The 18,219-nt window shown below is 44.6% G+C and overlaps 1 protein-coding gene across 1 annotated transcript in view; it reads left to right on the top strand.

The window, feature by feature from the left end:
• LOC137430398 (segment polarity protein dishevelled homolog DVL-3) overlaps window positions 1-18,219 on the top strand; it is a 103,076-nt gene that overhangs the window by 21,172 nt on the left and 63,685 nt on the right. Inside the window, exons 4-5 of the mRNA XM_068121243.2 lie at window positions 11,201-11,316; window positions 13,696-13,819. Coding sequence (XP_067977344.1) covers window positions 11,201-11,316; window positions 13,696-13,819 — 240 coding nt within the window. The remainder of the gene's footprint in view (window positions 1-11,200; window positions 11,317-13,695; window positions 13,820-18,219) is intronic.

Raw genomic sequence — 18,219 nt, 5'->3', positions numbered from 1 at the left:
GTGGCTGTTAACCACGCCTTTTTTGTTCACCCTCCAAAATACGGGAAGAGTGTGCTTATTTTATTGCCATTTTAAGGTTACTTATTGACTGGCCCTCGTGTTTGTGCATGTGCGTGTGTGTGTATGTGTATATGTACAGTGCATTCAGAAAGTATTCAGACGCCTTCACTTTTTTTCACATGTTGTTATGTTGCAGCCTTATGCTGAAATCGTTTAAATTCATTTTTTCCCTCATCAATCTACACTCAATACCCCATAATGACAAAGAGAAAACAGGATTTTAGAAAGTTTTGCAAATTTATTAAAAAGAAAAAACTGAAATATCACATTGACATAAGTATTCATACCCTTTGCTATGACACTTGAAATTTAGCTCAGGTGCCTTCCATTTCTCTTGATCATCTTTGAGATGTTTCTACATCTTGATTGGAGTCCACCTGTGGTAAATTCAATTGATTGGACATGATTTGGAAAGGCACACACCTGTCTATATAAGGTCTCACAGCTGACAATGCATATCAGATCAAAAACCAAGCCATGATGTCGAAGGATCTGCCTGCAGAGCTCAGAGACAGGATTGTGTCGAGGCACAGATCTGGGGAAGCCTACAAAAAAAATCTCTGCTGCATTGAAGGTTCCCAAGAGCACAGTGGCGTCCATAATTCTTAAATGGAAGACGTTTGGAACAACCAGGACCCTTCCTTGAGCTGGCCGCTCGGCCAAACTGAGCAATCAGGGGAGAAGGGCCTTGGTAATAGAGGTGACCAAGAACCTGATGGTTACTCTGGCTGAGCTCCAGAGATCCTGTGTGGAGATGGGAGAAACTTCCAGAAGGACAACACTCCACCGATCTGGGCTTTATGGCAGAGTGGCCAGACGGAAGCCTAACAGTTCAATGTTGGTTTCATCAGACCACAGAATCTTGTTTCTCACAGTCTGAGAGTCCTTTTGGTGCTTTTTTCCAAACTCCAAGCGGGCTTTCAGGTGTCTTTCACTGAGGAGAGGCTTGTGTGCCCCCAAACCCGTCCAAAGTTGTGTGCCAATGTTGGGTAACTAATTAGCCCTCAGCAATGCTCCCCAAAGACGGCTACGTAAAGCTACACAAGATAAGCCCTTTGACTTGTTTGAAACAGCAGCATGTACATTGTACAAGTACATAACAAAGAGCCAACCACGTCTCTTCCAATTACTCGTGAGAGACTTGTTTGGACATTTGCTATTTAAATGTTATCGGCATTGATCGTGGTACACGTTTGGTGGTACGATGTTGCTGATGATTCACCAAAATATTATAATTGATTAGCTGTGTTCAATCAAGTATTAAATATTGACCGATGTGTGGAATATGAATCTGCTCGGCTTAACAGGAATCTCTCTCTCTGTCTCTGTCTCTGTCTCTGTCTCTCTCTACATACAGTATATATGACACGATCTCGCCGGGCAGTCTTCAACCTGCAGGAAATTAAACTCACGAACGAACACCGAATTTAAAGTACAAAAAGAAACGATTTATTATACGGAACCCAAGAACAATGGAGGCGACGGTAAATAAATAATGTTCCTAAATCGGGACGTCCCCACACCAGACTTCTACTACGTACAGATGAGGAGGATATGAAAATAAACGTTTCGTTGTGTGGTGCGTCTTATCTTTCTGGATGCAGCGTCCGTCAGGAATCGTCGGCTTCCGAGCTCGTCCTCCGACCACAGCTCCGGCTGGCGCGAACCGCTCTGGTGTTGGCGCGAACACTGGCCTCGCTGCACCGTCCATCCCATGCCACAGCACTCGCACACAGGAGCCAGAGCACCAGGGGAGGATGATCGTCGGCGCTCAACAAGCGAAAGTCCAAACGAGAGAGAGAGAGAGAGACACAGACAGACAGACAGACAGACAGAGACAGACTTGACTTTTATGTCCTTTTATTCCAAAAATATAAAGTGCATGGATGTACAGTGTATAAAATAAAAAAAAAGCCAAAAACAAGAGAAAACGATGATGGCGAGGAAGCAATACAGATACAAGTGTTAATCAGTTCAAATTTTACCAAAAACAAATGCAATCTTCTGCAGCAATACTACGAAGTGTAGAAATTATGATCAATTAAGAAAAAAATAGTACCAACTCATTTTGGCGGACTTCACAGACACTTTCCAAACACCATTTTTCTGCAAATCCATCAATTTCACCCATGATCTTGGAAAACTCAAACTCATGTTTTAACCTTGCAGCACAAAGTGCATTGAAAAACGTCATGACATTGCATTGATGAATGGGCTTACCATTACGCTTCTCCTTTCTGGACAGGTAAGTAGCAAGCTTTGCTGTAGCTACAAAAAAGCACAACAGTTCATATTCTTTGTTGTGTTGCCGTCTCTTTTTGAGCCCAAAAATAAAGGCTCGAAAAGTAAATCTGAAATTCATTTTGAACGACACAAAGTCTAACCATTCAAATAAAGGAAAAAGTCTTTCACAATCAATAAAAAAATGAAAAACATCCTCATTTACAGAACAAAAGGGGCAACATGCAGATATCGGGGCAAAATTCCATACATATGTATTGCATGGGATGATCCAGTGGGCAAGGCGCCACTGAAGATCACCTGTTCTTTTGTTAATCAGCTTACAATACATTGATTCCCATACAGGTTCATTGGGGGGCCCGGCAGGGAGTAGCCTCTTCCAACGTGCTACTCCATTTAGCGGAGAAATACCAAGAACTTGAGATAAACACCACCTATACAGGCTCTTGCTGCTCTCAGCGTGCAATTCACTTGTCCCTGTGCTAACAGGTGGAAGTTCCTTGGGAAAGCAGTCAAAAATCAGTTTCGGGAAAGGGGACTCGTTGGGGTGTCCAAAAGTATTCCGAGTCCAAAATTTCTGTAACTGATGACGTTTTTGAACAACTTTCCTCAAAATCATTCCAATTGTCCTCTTGGACCGAATCGCTGTCATGGTTGAAATTTCCTCCACATTCCTCCACCCGACACCGGAGTTTGGCCGAAGGTGCCATACTTTGTTTATGCCTGCCTCAATAAAGCGTTGGCACAAATGACGACTCTTGAGAACATCAGGGAAGAGAGGATTGAAGAACAGAGGTTCAACCTCGAACATCCTTGGGGAGTAAGTGTCCGCTTTACGGCTCACGGAAAGTCTTTCCCAGGCACTGAGAAGGCTCTGGTAAAATATGGGGAGCGTTGATGTATTCACATACTTAAGGTGAGTCAGGAATACTTCGAGACCATAGCCGAGTCTACCCGCCTGCTGTAAAATATGACAGGCCAAGGCATGGTTTGGCAGGTTTTCACCAAATAGGAGGCGTTGAATGGAGCACAGGCGAAAGGCCATGAGACGGGATTTCACGTGAACAAGGCTCTGACCACCTTCAGATGAAGTATGGCATATTACGTTTGGCCGCAGCCAATGATGGCCTCCCCCAAAAAAGTCCACAAGTTTGGCCTGTATCCTGTCCAGCAGCACTTCTGGTGGTTGCAGGCAAATAAAGCAATGCCACAACGTTGTAGCAACCAAGTTGTTTGCCACTAAGACTCGGCCCTTAAATGAGAGGTGCGGTAGGGTTCTTTTCCACAGGTTCAGCCTCCTGTCTATTTCTCCAGTCACACCTTCCCAATTCCTTTTCTCAAATTGTGTAGAGCCCAGGGACACACACCAAGGTAATCAACACCATCTGCTTTCCACTCTAAGTTTTCTGGAAGAGCAGGCAGATGTGTTGAGACAGGTAGGCAACTATTAAGGTATGGCACCCAAAGAGCTTTGCTTTTCGTCCAATTAACCTTCAGAGATGAAGCCATGAAAAAGGTTCTTAAGGACTTTACAAGAGCAACAATGTCTTGGTGGTTTTTTATAATGACGCAAACATAGGCCGCATAGGCCGATATAGTCAATGGTGGGCTTCCAGGAAAACAGGTCAGGCCAGAGATATTATTTCTCAGTGTACAAAGTAATGGCTCCAGTGATAACGCAAAAAGCAAACCTGAGACTGGGCAACCCTGCCGTACCCCCCTCTGAACCTTTATGGGGGGGGGGAACCAGTTAATTGTTCACCTTAATTACACTGGAGATGTCAGTGTACAATAGAGTTATAAAGGCCCTGAAATTTACCCCAAACCCACATGCTTCAAGAACATGGCACAAGAAAACATGGTCAATGCTGTCAAAGGCTTTTTCAAAGTCTAGTAAAAATATTCCAAAATCATTTTGGTCATGGTGAGCATACATTAAATCCCGCACGAAAAAAATGTTGTCGTAAATCGAACGACTGGGGATGCAGAAAGTCTGATCAGGTAAAACCAGATCACCAATGACTTTTTTCAAACGATTTGCCATTGCTTTCGAAAACAATTTATAGTCAATGCACATTATTGAAACCGGTCTCCAATTCTCCATCCGCCGGAGATCTCCTGACTTTGGGAGAAGACTCACCACTGCTCTCCTTAGACTTAGTGGCATTACACCTTTTCACAAGGATTCTTGGAATACATTCAAAAGTTCTGGGCCCAAAATGTCCCAAAATTCCATGTAAAACTCAGCTGGCAGGCCATCAATTCCCGGAGCCTTTCCAGATTCCATTCCAACCAGGGCACGCTGTAACTCATCAAGGCTTAAAGGCACATCCAGCTCCAGGCGTTGTCTCAGTTAGGGTTGGGAGATGGGAGGTAAAACATTTTATTTTATCCTCATATATCTTTTTTTGCAAATAGTTCAGAATAGTACTTTCTAATAGTGATTTTTACCCCATCAGAATTTGTAATTTCATTCCCACTGGGGTCCTTAACTGATAAAATAAGCCGAGGAGGCTTCGTTTCAGCTTCTAAGTGAAAGAAGGCTTTGCTAGGACTATCTGATACTTTAATGCTTTTTACTCTTAGTCTAACTAATAGTCCTGCAGCCTTCTGTAATAGTTCCCGGAGTTGGGTCCTTTTTTCAAGGAGCAATTTATAATATGTCTCATTTTCTTGTTCTGCCATTTTGTTTTGCAGTTTTAGAATTTCGGTTTCCAACCGAGCCAATGTGATTTGACTTTCATGAGTGATGTGGGAATTAAACTGTTGACAAAACAATCGTATATGAGTTTTCATATTATCCCACCAAAGGTTAGTGGAAGTAAAAAGGGGCTTTTTTCCAACTATAGCTATCCATAGAATACGAAAGGCTTCCTTAAACAGGGTATCATCCAAAAGACTTGTATTGAATTTCCAATAGGCACTCCTCCGTTTGAATTGAGGGAAAGATAGGCCCATCGTGACCATGTGGTGGTCAGAGAAGATGGAGGGGGTAATAGTTGAGGAGGTTACAATATTCCTTAATCGTGGGGCGATGTACCATCGGTCAAGCATCGGTAAGGATACCTGGCCATTTGAGCATCGACACCATGTGAACTGCCGGTCGTTTGGGTGCATCAATCGCCATACATCAAAAAAAGCCCCACCTGAATGAAACTGGGAGAGGTCACCATGGGCCTCGGGATGTGGTTCCGGTGAATTTCTGTCTATTTTGGCCTCTAGCGTACAATTGAAATCTCCCCCCATGCATATGCACTGATTGGGGTCAAACAAATTTAAATGGTTTATGACTTCAGTAAAGAAGACTTTACGGTCAGTACTCTCACTTGGTGCATATACATTAAAAATAATAAGCTTCAGGCTATTGATCACCAATTCTAGGGAGGCAAAACGTCCCCGAATCACCTCCTGGAAGAGGCAAGATTCAGGTACAAGCCCTGGTTTTAACAAAAACCCAACTCCAGCAGATACAGATGACATATTACTGAAGAAGCATTTACCTTTGAACATGCTGCACCAGTCATGTTCAACCTTCTCAATAATATGAGTTTCTTGCAGTAATATTACATCAACTTGTTTCCGTTTGAATAAACTATTCACTTGGATCTGGCGGACGTGACTAGCCCCACCACCATTTATATTGAGTGTAGCCAGACTAAGCGTCTTCATCACTAATGAGTAAATTTTGTCTGATGCTGTGAGTACTCATTCTTTGCCTTTGTTATGACTTTCTTTAGTCGATGAATTTGCGCTTTTGTTACTTCAAAATCTTTAGAATTTCTAACTATACACTTTGCAGTCTGCATGAAGGAAAGCAGGTCTGGAAAATGTTTTTGAATCATGACATTTCGCTGCCTAAATGTCTCGTTTAGAAAGGTCACAATAACCTCGGGGGGTATTTGTAACTGCTCAGATGATAACTGTGACGGCTCAGTCACCTCCATGTCATCATCTGAAGCAGACAGCCCAGATAGCATTCCACCATGTTCGTAAATTTCAGTTTGGGCCTTTACCAACTCATTTATGGACTGGTCTTGGGTCTGGAGGGGCCTGGGGGGGTCTACTTTGACATAAGGCCTCCTCGACATGAGATGGGGCTGTTGCACCACCCTCTTGTACCTTGTACAACTACGTCGGGCACCTCCGTCGGGGGCACACAACCTGTATTCTGATCATTAGTTGCAATGGGAACATTAGGAAGGATTGACGCACTATTTTGTTGAGGCTCAGGTAGTGGTGGTGATGATGATGATGATGGTGATGTCTCCTGACATTCAACCAACATCTCATCAATAATACTAGACCCTTCATTTGTACAACTATTTGATGGAACCATACCACCTTGTGCACTTTGGATTAAAATTCCATCATTGGAAGGTAATCCATCCTTTTTCTCACTACCTTGAGGTTCCTCCGCTACTGCACCACTCGTATCCAGTACAACTACTTTGGGGGCACTAGTGGGGCCACGAGGAGCGGAGGCTCTACGTTTTTTGCCACAAAACCCTCACTCTGTAAGGTCACAGTGTCAGCGGAAACATTTGAGACACTGGGTGTCACCTCCTCCACCACACGAGGTAGTGGGTTGTTAGCCGTTTTACAATCTTGATCAACGTGGCCTGATTCCCCACACATTGAACAAGCAGCTTTCGGACAAAATCTCTTTAAATGCCCAAACGCCCCACAGAGAAAACATGTTAAGGTCGCTGATGAAGCATATATTTGATAATCACGGTCATCAATTTTAATCTTAAATGAAATCTTTAAACTCGTATCATCCCCGCGGTCTGGAAGAACCATGTGAAGCTGCCGTGGAAAGCTCATCACGTGCTTCGCTTTTTCATGGCGGCACCCGAGGGGGATCATCGAGATTCTCGAAACGATTTTACCATATCGAGACAAAACCGACACGTTTTTCAATGGACACGAAAGGAGGACAATTTGAAACGATTATTTTCATTGCCGGGACATCCATCGGGGAGGCCATAACAAAGTGACCACTCTCTGTAGTTAACCCAGAACTCACGACATCGTGAACTAGATGCTCATCCACAACGAAGACCACAACCTCCTGGTTCATACGTGACGCAGCATGTACATGTTCAATTCCGATAACCTTTCCAACCGCCAAGACGATCTCTTCGGTCGGAATCCCTTCAGGAGGGACACAAACCAAAGCATGTTTGCGGGTTAACGATTCGAACGCAGCGTCTTGCTGCGAACGAGTCGTCGCCATGACTAAAACAAAAGAACTCCGTTTTACCCGAACACCCTGGGTTGAGGAGATTAAAAAGAAAAAAAAGGAAAGGTAGTAATAATTAAACCAAACGAGAGAAAATAAATATGATTTAAAGTGGAACGTCGATACTCCGGCAAGATGCCGGATTAACGACAAATAGAAAAAAAACGAAACCAAAATTTTATCGCGATAACCAACGCCCAGAACAGGGAAAGGCCTACCGCCAATGCCTCCAAGTAGCTGCTCTCTCTCTCTCTCACTTGTCCCGACAAAGAGAGGAAAACACGGGGAAAACTCCACAAACACGTACAAGACACAAAGGGAGCGAAATGGGGATGGGAAAGACGCCAACACAGCACAGTACTCACAGCTCAGCGCACACAGCCGCCATGACGCCACGCCCGACTCAAACGGCCTGCAGGGGGCGAGAGAGAGAGAGAGAGAGACAGAGAGAGACAGACAGAGTGAGAGAGACAGACAGAGTGAGAGAGACAGAGAGAGACAGAGAGAGACAGACAGACAGAGAGAGAGACAGACAGAGAGAGAGACAGACAGACAGAGAGAGAGACAGACAGACAGAGAGAGAGACAGACAGACAGAGAGAGAGACAGACAGACAGAGAGAGAGAGACAGACAGACAGAGAGAGAGAGACAGACAGACAGAGAGAGAGACAGACAGAGAGAGAGACAGACAGAGAGAGAGACAGACAGAGAGTGAGACAGACAGAGAGAGAGACAGACAGAGAGAGAGAGAGAGACTTTTGACTTTTGTATCCTTTTATTATAAAAGTATAAAACCATTCCACAAAGCAGTGTTAAACCAAGCAACGAGTTCAAAGAAACATTGTATAAGGATCATGAACACACCAAAAAAGAACAAAGGATATTCAAAAGAAACCAGCAAGTATAAAAATTTTACAAACCAAAGGTGAGGACACAAACAGAAACCACAAACAATTTTAAAGGAAATGCTCACGCAAGAGCGATGAACACATCAAGAGCAAATTAAGCGTTTAATTAAATTAAGCGAAAAATTGAGAAAGGGAAAGAGAGAGGGGGAGAGAGAGAGAGGGAGAGAGAGGGAGAGAGAGAGACCAAGAGAGAGAGAGAGACAGACACACAGAGACAGACACACAGAGACAGACACACAGAGACAGAAACACAGAGACAGACACACAGACAGACGGAGGGGTCCGGCCAGGAAGAATCCAAAAACGAGAAGAAGGAAATGTCAGCCAGTGATTGGTTTTACTTGACGTCAGCCCTCTTCCCCCCCCAACCAGTGCGTCGCTTCTTCCTAGTCTTTCCCGCCCTCCTCACGTCACCGGCGCTTCTCCTCCAATAACCTTTTGCTTCTTGTGGTTCTTTCGCGCCCTCCTTACTGATTGACCGAGCGCCTTTGGTGTTGGTGTCATTGGTCAGTGGTCAGTGGTCAATCAGTGTGGCACGTCCTTCACCTTCCTTCCTCTCCAATTGGTGCTCTGGTTGTTGCTCGCCCCTCCCCCCGGCCAGTCACGAGCCTTCCTGGGCGTGGTTCCCGGCCTGCCTATGCGATGTCTGTCTTCATGCCGGCATTGTGCGTGGCCGCTTCCTGTTTGTTCTTCTGGTCAGTCTTTGTGAGGGGGGAGTATTTATTAATGTGTGCGCTAATGGGGCTAACTAATGTATGTGATGTGTTGCCATAAGGGACACAGGATAGATCACAGGTTTCACACACGCGGGAATTAGCATAATCCCTTCAACTATTTATCACACGATCATCCTTGTATGGTCACAGGTATACTCTTAATCCGACAAACCGGGCCAGACAGGTCCCTGACTTACTTACATTGAGATGGTTCATCTTCTTCGTGACATCGGAGCACCTACCTATGCAGATCTACCTGGATCTATATATGCCCATACCCAAAATTCATAACAATATAGTCGCTTGACTACCCTTGGTGATGACCGTAAAGGTAGCACGGATGACCAAACGAGCTGTTACTCCGAGGCGTTCAGTTCAAAAATATAGCGGAGAATATGCGTGGTGGAGCAAGAGGGAGGGGGGAAACCGGAGCCTTACCTTCCCGGATCCCAACGCAATCTTCACCCTGTAATAAATAACTCAAACACAACGGAATTAAAATGTATAAAAATAAACAGGTTTATTAAAGAAAATACTGTTGACAAAAAAACGCACGATAAACTGAATTCCTAACTTGAGGGATCCTCCACACCAGACCCAAACACTGACAAAGGGAAATATAATGATGTAAAAATAAAAGGTGTAATTTTATTGCACTTAGCTCAACTCGATCGGTGCGTCTCACCATGAATCGTCAGTCGTCTCAGGCCTTCGCGGTAAAATGCGCTCGCTCTTCTGCACAGTGTTTAGACGGCAAAAACCAGGCCTCGCTCTGTGTCGCGCTCGCTTCGGGCCTCGCGCGTGAATCAAACGCAATCTTCAGTGTGGCCTGCCCACTCGCCGTTCCTGCTTGGAAACCCGCGGTTCCCAATCCATGGCTCTTCTTCCTCACGACCATCAGCAAGATCTCGGGACACAGCCGGTATGATCGCTTCCTCGAGCCCGAGAACAAATTGCCACCGTTCGTACGAGGTTCAGGGCGAGAATGCGCAAGAGGGAATCACGACCGTTCGCTGTCGTCTTTGGTACGACAAGGCACACGAGAGTGATAAATGTCGGTCAGATCTATAAGCCAAGGAGAAGAGAGAAAATGTCTGCTAGCCCATGAAGCCAAGGAGAAAAGAGAAAAATGTCCGCTCGATCATGGTGTCCAGAAGCAGAGCAGGACAAAATGTCTGCTCGCGCGTTCTTTTATCATCCAGGCTCTGACGTCCCCCTGGGTGCCCCTCCAATCAGCGAGTCGCTTCTTACCCGTCCTGTCAATCAACTCCTGCCCAATCACTGCCATTCTGGGCGTGGCCTCACGGATCTTTCGTCCTATGTGCTTCCAAAGTCGGGGTAATTAGCGGCAGTGCTTAATGTCCTGGCTTCCGGTAGGTTTTTAATTAGGATATTTACATGCGCACGATTGGCTAGTGTCTATGGTGTGGTGCCAAAAGGGACATAGGAAATAAATAACACAGGTAACGACATACTAGGGATAAATTGCCCATAATCCCTGAGCTAATTAACATACCCCACTCCTCGAAATGGGGACGAAGATACACTTAATTGGAACACCCGGTGTACCGGATCCCTACTTGTAGTCCTTTGAGGTGGTTCTTCTTCTTCGCGACAGTCGGATCACACTAATCTATACACTCTACCTGGTCTATGGTATCCCTACCCCCTACAAACGTAACGATGTGTGTATATATATATATATATATATATATATATATATATATATATATATATTGTTTTTTTTGTTGTTTTTTTTTGGGATGCGCACATGCCATTAAAATGGACCACGTGTGGGGGAATGATTGGGTATGATAGGACAGGTGGCTGAATCACCTTGTTATAATTGTTTAAACCTCACTAAACCTAATTGATGAAGTCATACCTTCATAGGAATTTCAGTAATTCTACCAGCTGTAATTAACAGCCACATGTTGTAATTGTAATGTATCTTTCACTGTTTTTGCTCAATATTTCCTCAAGTTGTGACACACTCTCATTTAATATCGTTTAAAATTTTCCTGGTTCCTCAGTCCTGCCCCTGGAAGCAGCCAGGAGAGTTTGGGTCGTGCCTCAGAAACAGAAACTGAGTCGCTGGCTTCAGCACGGAGTGATCGAAGGATCCGCAAGGATCGAGAGCGGCCAACAGGTGAGTTGAGGGTGTTGAAGTCCTAGCTGTGACCAGTATGATTTATGGTTTTGTCAGTCAGTTCAGTAGTAATGTAAACCAGCTCGATGATGAATAATCTTCAACTGGAAATTGAGCAGAGTTAAAAGTATGCACACCATAGCACATTGGCAATCAAATTATGTGGATTTGTCGTCTGGGAGACTTTCAAACGATAGACCAACATGTGCCACCACTTGCACCGATATATGAATAAAGTATTGTACCTGATCCACAGTGGAGAAAAAGAAAATGAATTAGTCTTGGTGGTGACGGCTAGTGTCTATGTATCAGTGGTCAGATAGCACAATGGATGACGTCAATAGGCCTTTTATTGAGGTATGCTAGCCACCATGGGACGCAAGAAGAAGCTGACCTTTTTGGTGTTACCCCTTTGTCAAAGTGAAAAGGGAATGTTAACGTCTAGCCTTATGCTCTGATCAAGGATTAATGCTGGAAAACGTCAGTGTATGGCAGGATGTTGTTGATTCCGGTGAGATCATCTTAATTAGGTTTTGAATCTGGGTTTGGGGTTCTTCTGCCAGTTGTGTGAGGGGGAAGTGGGCTAGGGAAGGGCAGTGGTGGGCTTGCCCCTTTATTTTTAACTTCTAGGTTAAGGTGTGCTGATTGGGTTTCTATGTCCCAATTTTATTCACCTTGTATTACACTGCCCCATCTCCATTATTTATTAAACCTGTCCCTTTTAAAGTGAGTGGCTGTGCATTTTGAGTTACGGGGTCCTCCAGCATAATCTATTTGCCCTCAGAACCACACGCCTGCACTGTAACCGCCATGTGGATAATTTAATTAATCAGAATTAATTATATCATACCCCTCCGAGTGAAAGGTCAAGCTCTTGATTATTATTAAACCACCATTTATATTTTTCTTCCTATTTTCTGCCACTATCTGGAGCTGTACCTTGGATCCGGCTGGCACTGTCGGAATGAAATTTTACATCAATAATAATGGGAATAAAAACTACGTGGGGTTGACACAATGTTTTGACCTTGACCTAATTTTATCGTCATGACCAAATTATAGATGGTTTAACTCGACCAAGGTTTGTGGGATCGGAACGAAATTGCCTTCTGGGTAGCGTGAAGAGCAAGACTCAATTTTGCCAATTTGGAATCTCAAAGACAGCTTGGCCTTCCAAGATGTTCGTGCATCATAATAGTGTACCTGCACTGAAGTTGTGAACCTGATTTTATTCATATCCATGCCCTACTTTTTCAGATTGTGACTTGATTAACAAAAAAAACAACCTTTTGATCATAAGTTGAATAATTTTCATCTGATTTTCATGTTGTTGAGTTTTTTGGATAGACTGATGATGGGGACACATTTTCTTAATTTACACTATATCCCAAAATGTTGAAGGTTATGGTCATATGGTGGTCTGAAAAAAATCTGGCCATCATTGGATCAGGAGCCAGGCACTAACCCCTGCTCTAGCAGGGAAAATGGCCTTAAAATGCATGTTGTGTTGTTGTGTGTATTGGATCAGGAGCCAAGGGTAAGTCGTTGCAGATATCTAGTTTAAAATTGTTCCGAGCTGCTCCCAGGACTGTTTTGTGCACCACAGACAGGTTAATGTGTGGCAAGCAACAATGCTGGTGCGGCACTTGCTTTCTGGTACCCACTACAGTAATGGCATCTGTTTTCAAATTCCTGGTACCCACCAGAGTAATGGCACATCTAACCGAAGAAGTAACTTGAAATACACTGCTAATCTTGTAATAAACATACGAGAGCAGATCCGGTCTTGGGCGACGTTTCACCCAATTCCCAGTGTGTTTTCTCAGGCCGATATACCCCTTGCCTCAGCACATGTCTGTGTTTCCCATCATGTGGTGGTGTGAGGAGTTTTTTGAGGCGGGTTAATCGATGCTCTCCACGTCCCACAATTTGGGCATCTATACGCCATCATACAGTCGCTATAGGACTTTGTCGAGTTATTATAACACAACTTGGAACAACAGTAGGAATTTCCTTCTCCTATTTCCATGCTCAGTTAGACAGGGGGAACACATGGCCAAGACATTTTAACTTAACATGTATTAAGGACATGCAGTATTTAACCATACTGCATGTCCTTAATACTTGTTTCCAAATGTCCGAAGATCGACACAACGTATATACGGGGTCTAAAGCCTTATCTGAATACTGACCCTTACCCCACAAATGTACCAGTACATAATAGATTGTTGAATAGTAGCCTTTGTCAATAATAGGTTTTGTGATCAATAAAAGAAATACAATCCTACTCCCCATTTTTGTGGGGGATGGGGACATGGGAGGTGGGTGGGGGTACAGAAGTCAACTTTTTAACGTGTTACTTCCCATGTTTCTCCTCAGTTCCTCGTGTGGAAGGGAAAATACCAGGCCGACGCAACCTCATTGGCCTCGAACCTGTACTCATGAGCAGTGAAATTGACACAACGAGCGCATTTGACTCTGAGGATGATGATGACTCAAGCCGGTAACATGGTATTCTTGTACTCTTGTTTGCAATACAGTGTATTTCCAAAAGTATTGGGGCAGTGAGAAAATGCATTTGCAAAGTGATTAATTTTCAACCGTTTATTTGATTTGTAATGGGGCTAACAGGATGGCTTCTACGCACACTCACCTCTAAGCTGGCTAGCCTGGGTTCGAATCTTGACTCAGCTATAAACTGACAGTTTGGTGTTTCACAGGCTGGGTGATTCACCAATGTGTGTGCCGTCCCTCGGATGGACATTAAACTGGGGGTCCCGTCTGCCAGCATAGGTTGGTGGACGTTAAAGATCCCATGGTGTCCTTTGCAAAGAGTAGGCGGGTATCGCCGGCACCATGGCCAAAATTGCAAATTTCTGCCTTAACTAGGCGAATGTCAGGCCTGGCCAGGCCAGGCCGGTTCGTGAAAGACTTGGCGAAGCTTCACCCGCCCGACCCTACAAGGTGGGATAATAGTGGCTGTTGAAGAGCAACAAACAATTTGATTTTTTACTGTCACAAAGCACTTTATGCCAGGTTTTTTTTGCATGTTTGTTGGTGGATTGTGCTATGTGGGCTGTGGCCATCAGGTAGTGTTCCAGGATGGCACAGGGTGGTTCAGTTGAGTTGATATCGGGTCTCTAGTCTAGCCCCTGCAATTTTGACGTTGTCATCTTTAAACGGATTCCTTTTACACAGTTGCAGCAGTTCATAATGCTGGCATAGTTTGGGCCCCTTGCAGTAGTATAGTACAACATCATACCTGATGGTGTCAAAGACGTCACAATAAGACAACTTTCTAAAGCACAGGCTGTTGCATTGTGAGGAAAAAAAATATGCACTCGTAAGTTGGGAAGGTTCATTTATAACAGGAGTACTGTATCACTATTTTTGGTAACACGATATAATCTCATTATGAGGAACAGATGCATTGTTGACTGGTCATTGTATAACATTTTCATATCGGGACCCTCCTCCCCCTCCCCACAACTCCCCTCCTGCAGTTCATGTTGACCACAGTGTTACTTAAATTAAAGTTCTCCTTCATTACAATCTGGCTATTGGAGATTTTACTTCCTCTTTGCGATAGCTCAATGGATTTTGATGAAAAATTTTAATCAAACGAAATCTACATTTCACTGTTTTCTATTGTCAACTCAAGATTTGTTGGTTAAAATGGGACTGTCCACCGAAAGTGCCTTTAGTTATGTTGGAATTCATTACAAACATTCCTTATAATGGGATTCCACTATATAGTACTGTATAGGATAAACCAGAAGCCTTAGCACATCCTGTCGACCAGGTATTCTTGCCCAATTATGTTATGTGTCAACACATTGGCAGTTTCAGGCCAAGAGTGTATGCTTGGAGGATGTCTCGATGTACGCCAATTTTCCCTACATGAAATACATGCACAACAAACACCAGAGAGTACCTCAATGAAATCCCAAGGTGTTTTCTCCAGTAACATTTACCATGAAATATCCCTTCACGTCTTGTATATACAGTAATACCCTGGCCTACGTCATTAATTGGTTCCATAAGCCGTGACGTAACTCGGTTTTTGACGTAAACCGGGCGTAATGTCTTAAAAATGCCTTAAAATGAAGACAAACACCGTAATTCGTAAAACTAGAGTAAATAACTGGAGGATGCTGCGGCTTTGCCCTGAATCTTTGCCGCTCCCCGTCGGGAGTCCCTCCGTTGTTTTCAATCGGTCGGGTCTTCTCCTCGAACGGGGTGACCGGCACGGACGTGTCGACCGTGAGCTGGCTTGTGTGCCGAGTGGCTCCGCGGCCCGCTTCACCACGGCGTGCTTTACCCAACGTGTCCGAGCAGTTTCACCAGTGGTCGTGTCGTGTCGTCTGTGACGAACGAATGAGCTCAGGGTTCCGTGAACCCGGCCGCCCCGGGGATCGACGCTCGCCTCCGAGTCGTAGGCGTGCCCCGTCTTTCCTCGAGCGGCCGAAGTTGCTTGCTTCTTTATTTTTGGACAATGCGATATACGCAGAAACGACGACGTACAGGCAGGCATTTGCAAATCCAACATGTGCACATGCACACGTCGATCGGTTCTTTACAAGGATATGCATCAAGGGTGTCTACTTGGTATATCTACTACAAAAGTGCAGCCGCACAGCTCAGGGTTCCTGCACACTCCCCTCAACAAAGGATATGGGTCCATGGTGGGGAGGAAAGACAAAGCAGAGTTTAGCGGGGGAAAGGGCGCAAGGATACACGTCAAAACAAGGTAATGCAACATGAGGGGCGCGGGAGAGCGAGCGGAGAAAGCTCGTCTCTAGCCGTTCGTCACCCCCCATGTCAACCTACACTACCCTTGCCCCTCCCCGTATTTACACTTTACAAATTCCGTCTCTACCGTCTTGTCTCTTCTATCCCCCTTTATGCCAAATTCGTTTCCAATCCCTCCCAAGAAGGAAGAGATGGAATAAACACAATGTCTCACCCACGTCATGATGTGTCTTTCATTCCAAATCATCTGCAAAACCTGGTGTGGAGTCCTGTCACGTTGGTGAATGGATGTGGATGGTGCGAAGAGATTTCATCCTAACTATTCTTCTAATTGACATTAACTCTTTAAACTACCCGGGGTCTTGCCCTGCCAATCAATTGGCCTCTTTACACTATGTGGTTCTAAAAGCCAATTCCCATTGACCCACCCTGTGGTGCCCTACCAAATTTGGGGTCTCACTCCCCCCTTTTTTCTATCTGTGCCTTCGCACAATTTTGGGGTTGGGTTGTGTGGCTCTACCAGCAGTTCCTACATACCTGCGCACCTCCGCCACTGAAGTCGCCACCCGAGCTTACCTAGCTCCTTCAACTACCCTAACGCGGGGAAGGCCCTCATGGCTCTCTCACCCCTCTGATGCCCTCTCTGGCATTGGGCTACCCGGGTCCTCTCTTAGGATCCTCGGGCCCCACTGAACTCTACACTGAACGCTACCTGGCTCCCAGAGCCTACCTGCGGTCTCACCTGGCCGACAGACTACCAGTGACGGAGTGCCCATTTAACTATACTCACTAATTAAGCCCCCACGCCCAGCCATTCCACTCACTCATGCACCCCTCAAAGCAACAACTTGCTACTCCCTGCACCACAGATGTCAATTTCCAAACAATTTACCTACTCCCTCTACCTAACTTTAAACTACCCTCCCCGGGTATTCGTGAAGGGGTCCATCTTCCCCCATCCACTCCTTCGCACCATGCACTCCACACCACTCAATCCACACTACTCACTCCACACACCATTTATTCCCACACACCAAGTATTCTCTCCATTTATCCACTTGCACCCCATGCAAGTCAATCACTCAACACCATTACACATGTCCTCAATACACCACTCATACACTTTCTCCGGTCATCCCAGACCATTGCCTCATTTCACCACGTTCAACGATGACCAGATTCTCACACGCACAACCATTCTCGACCAATGCCTCATTTCACCAAGCCCAAGAGGCACCCACAATTACACACACACAGCATCATCTAACTAACTACTTCCCTCTAATACAAACTTATACTGTACGTCCGAGCCGGCATCGTCCTGTTTCGCTGTTGCCACGTTACGTTGGTTGTTTTACACAGTAAAGGAACCTTTACGCAGTAACGGAATAATCACAAAAATACCAGCGAAAGGCAAAGCAAGCACGCGACCGCAGCACAAGACAAAATGCATATGGCGTCGCCTTTGTTTTGAATGAGATCCAGCAGCTACGCGTACGTATACTGTACGTACATTTTATATATTTTTTTAATGTGCTTTTTATTGTATTTTAAATTGTTTCGATCGTTAAAACATCAACGTTAAAACAACGATCAACGATTGTTAAAACGTTAAAACATCCAATTGTTTAAATTGTTTAATTTTTTTCACGTCCGTAGGAGTGACGTAAAGTCGCACATAATAACGTTCGCTGAACTGAAATTTACTTTAGAAGAGTGGCGTAAAGTCGGATTTGACGTAGGTCGAAATGCCGTAAAACGGGGTATGACTGTACGAGGTGTGCATAAGCTTCACTGAAGGGTTTAATCAAAAGACAGCATGTTGTACTTCATAAAAACAAATTGCATGCCTATCTGCGAATGTCAACGTGGATGTAAAATGAAGTATAACGCACTATAAAAGATCTTTTATCACACGCACTTGTTGTCGAGGGGGTGGTTCTTGTTGTTTGTGTGCTCTTTGCGTGTACTTTCATACATTTACCTATGCCACCGAAGGTTATGTTTTCACCCGTTTGTTACTTACAAAATTGACGATTCGCAAGTATATTGGTTTGTCTGTCTGTCTGTCTGTCTGTCTGTCTGTCTGCCTGCCTGCCTGTCTGTTGCTTACAGGTTGCATATTTACTCTGATCTGAACACATACGTCAC

The sequence above is a fragment of the Myxine glutinosa genome, chromosome 6 (genome assembly GCF_964187855.1).
Source record: "Myxine glutinosa chromosome 6, kmMyxGlut1.1, whole genome shotgun sequence".
NCBI lineage: Eukaryota > Metazoa > Chordata > Myxini > Myxiniformes > Myxinidae > Myxine > Myxine glutinosa.
Note: the sequence above shows the minus strand (reverse complement) of the source record. Positions and strands in the feature narration are given on the sequence as shown.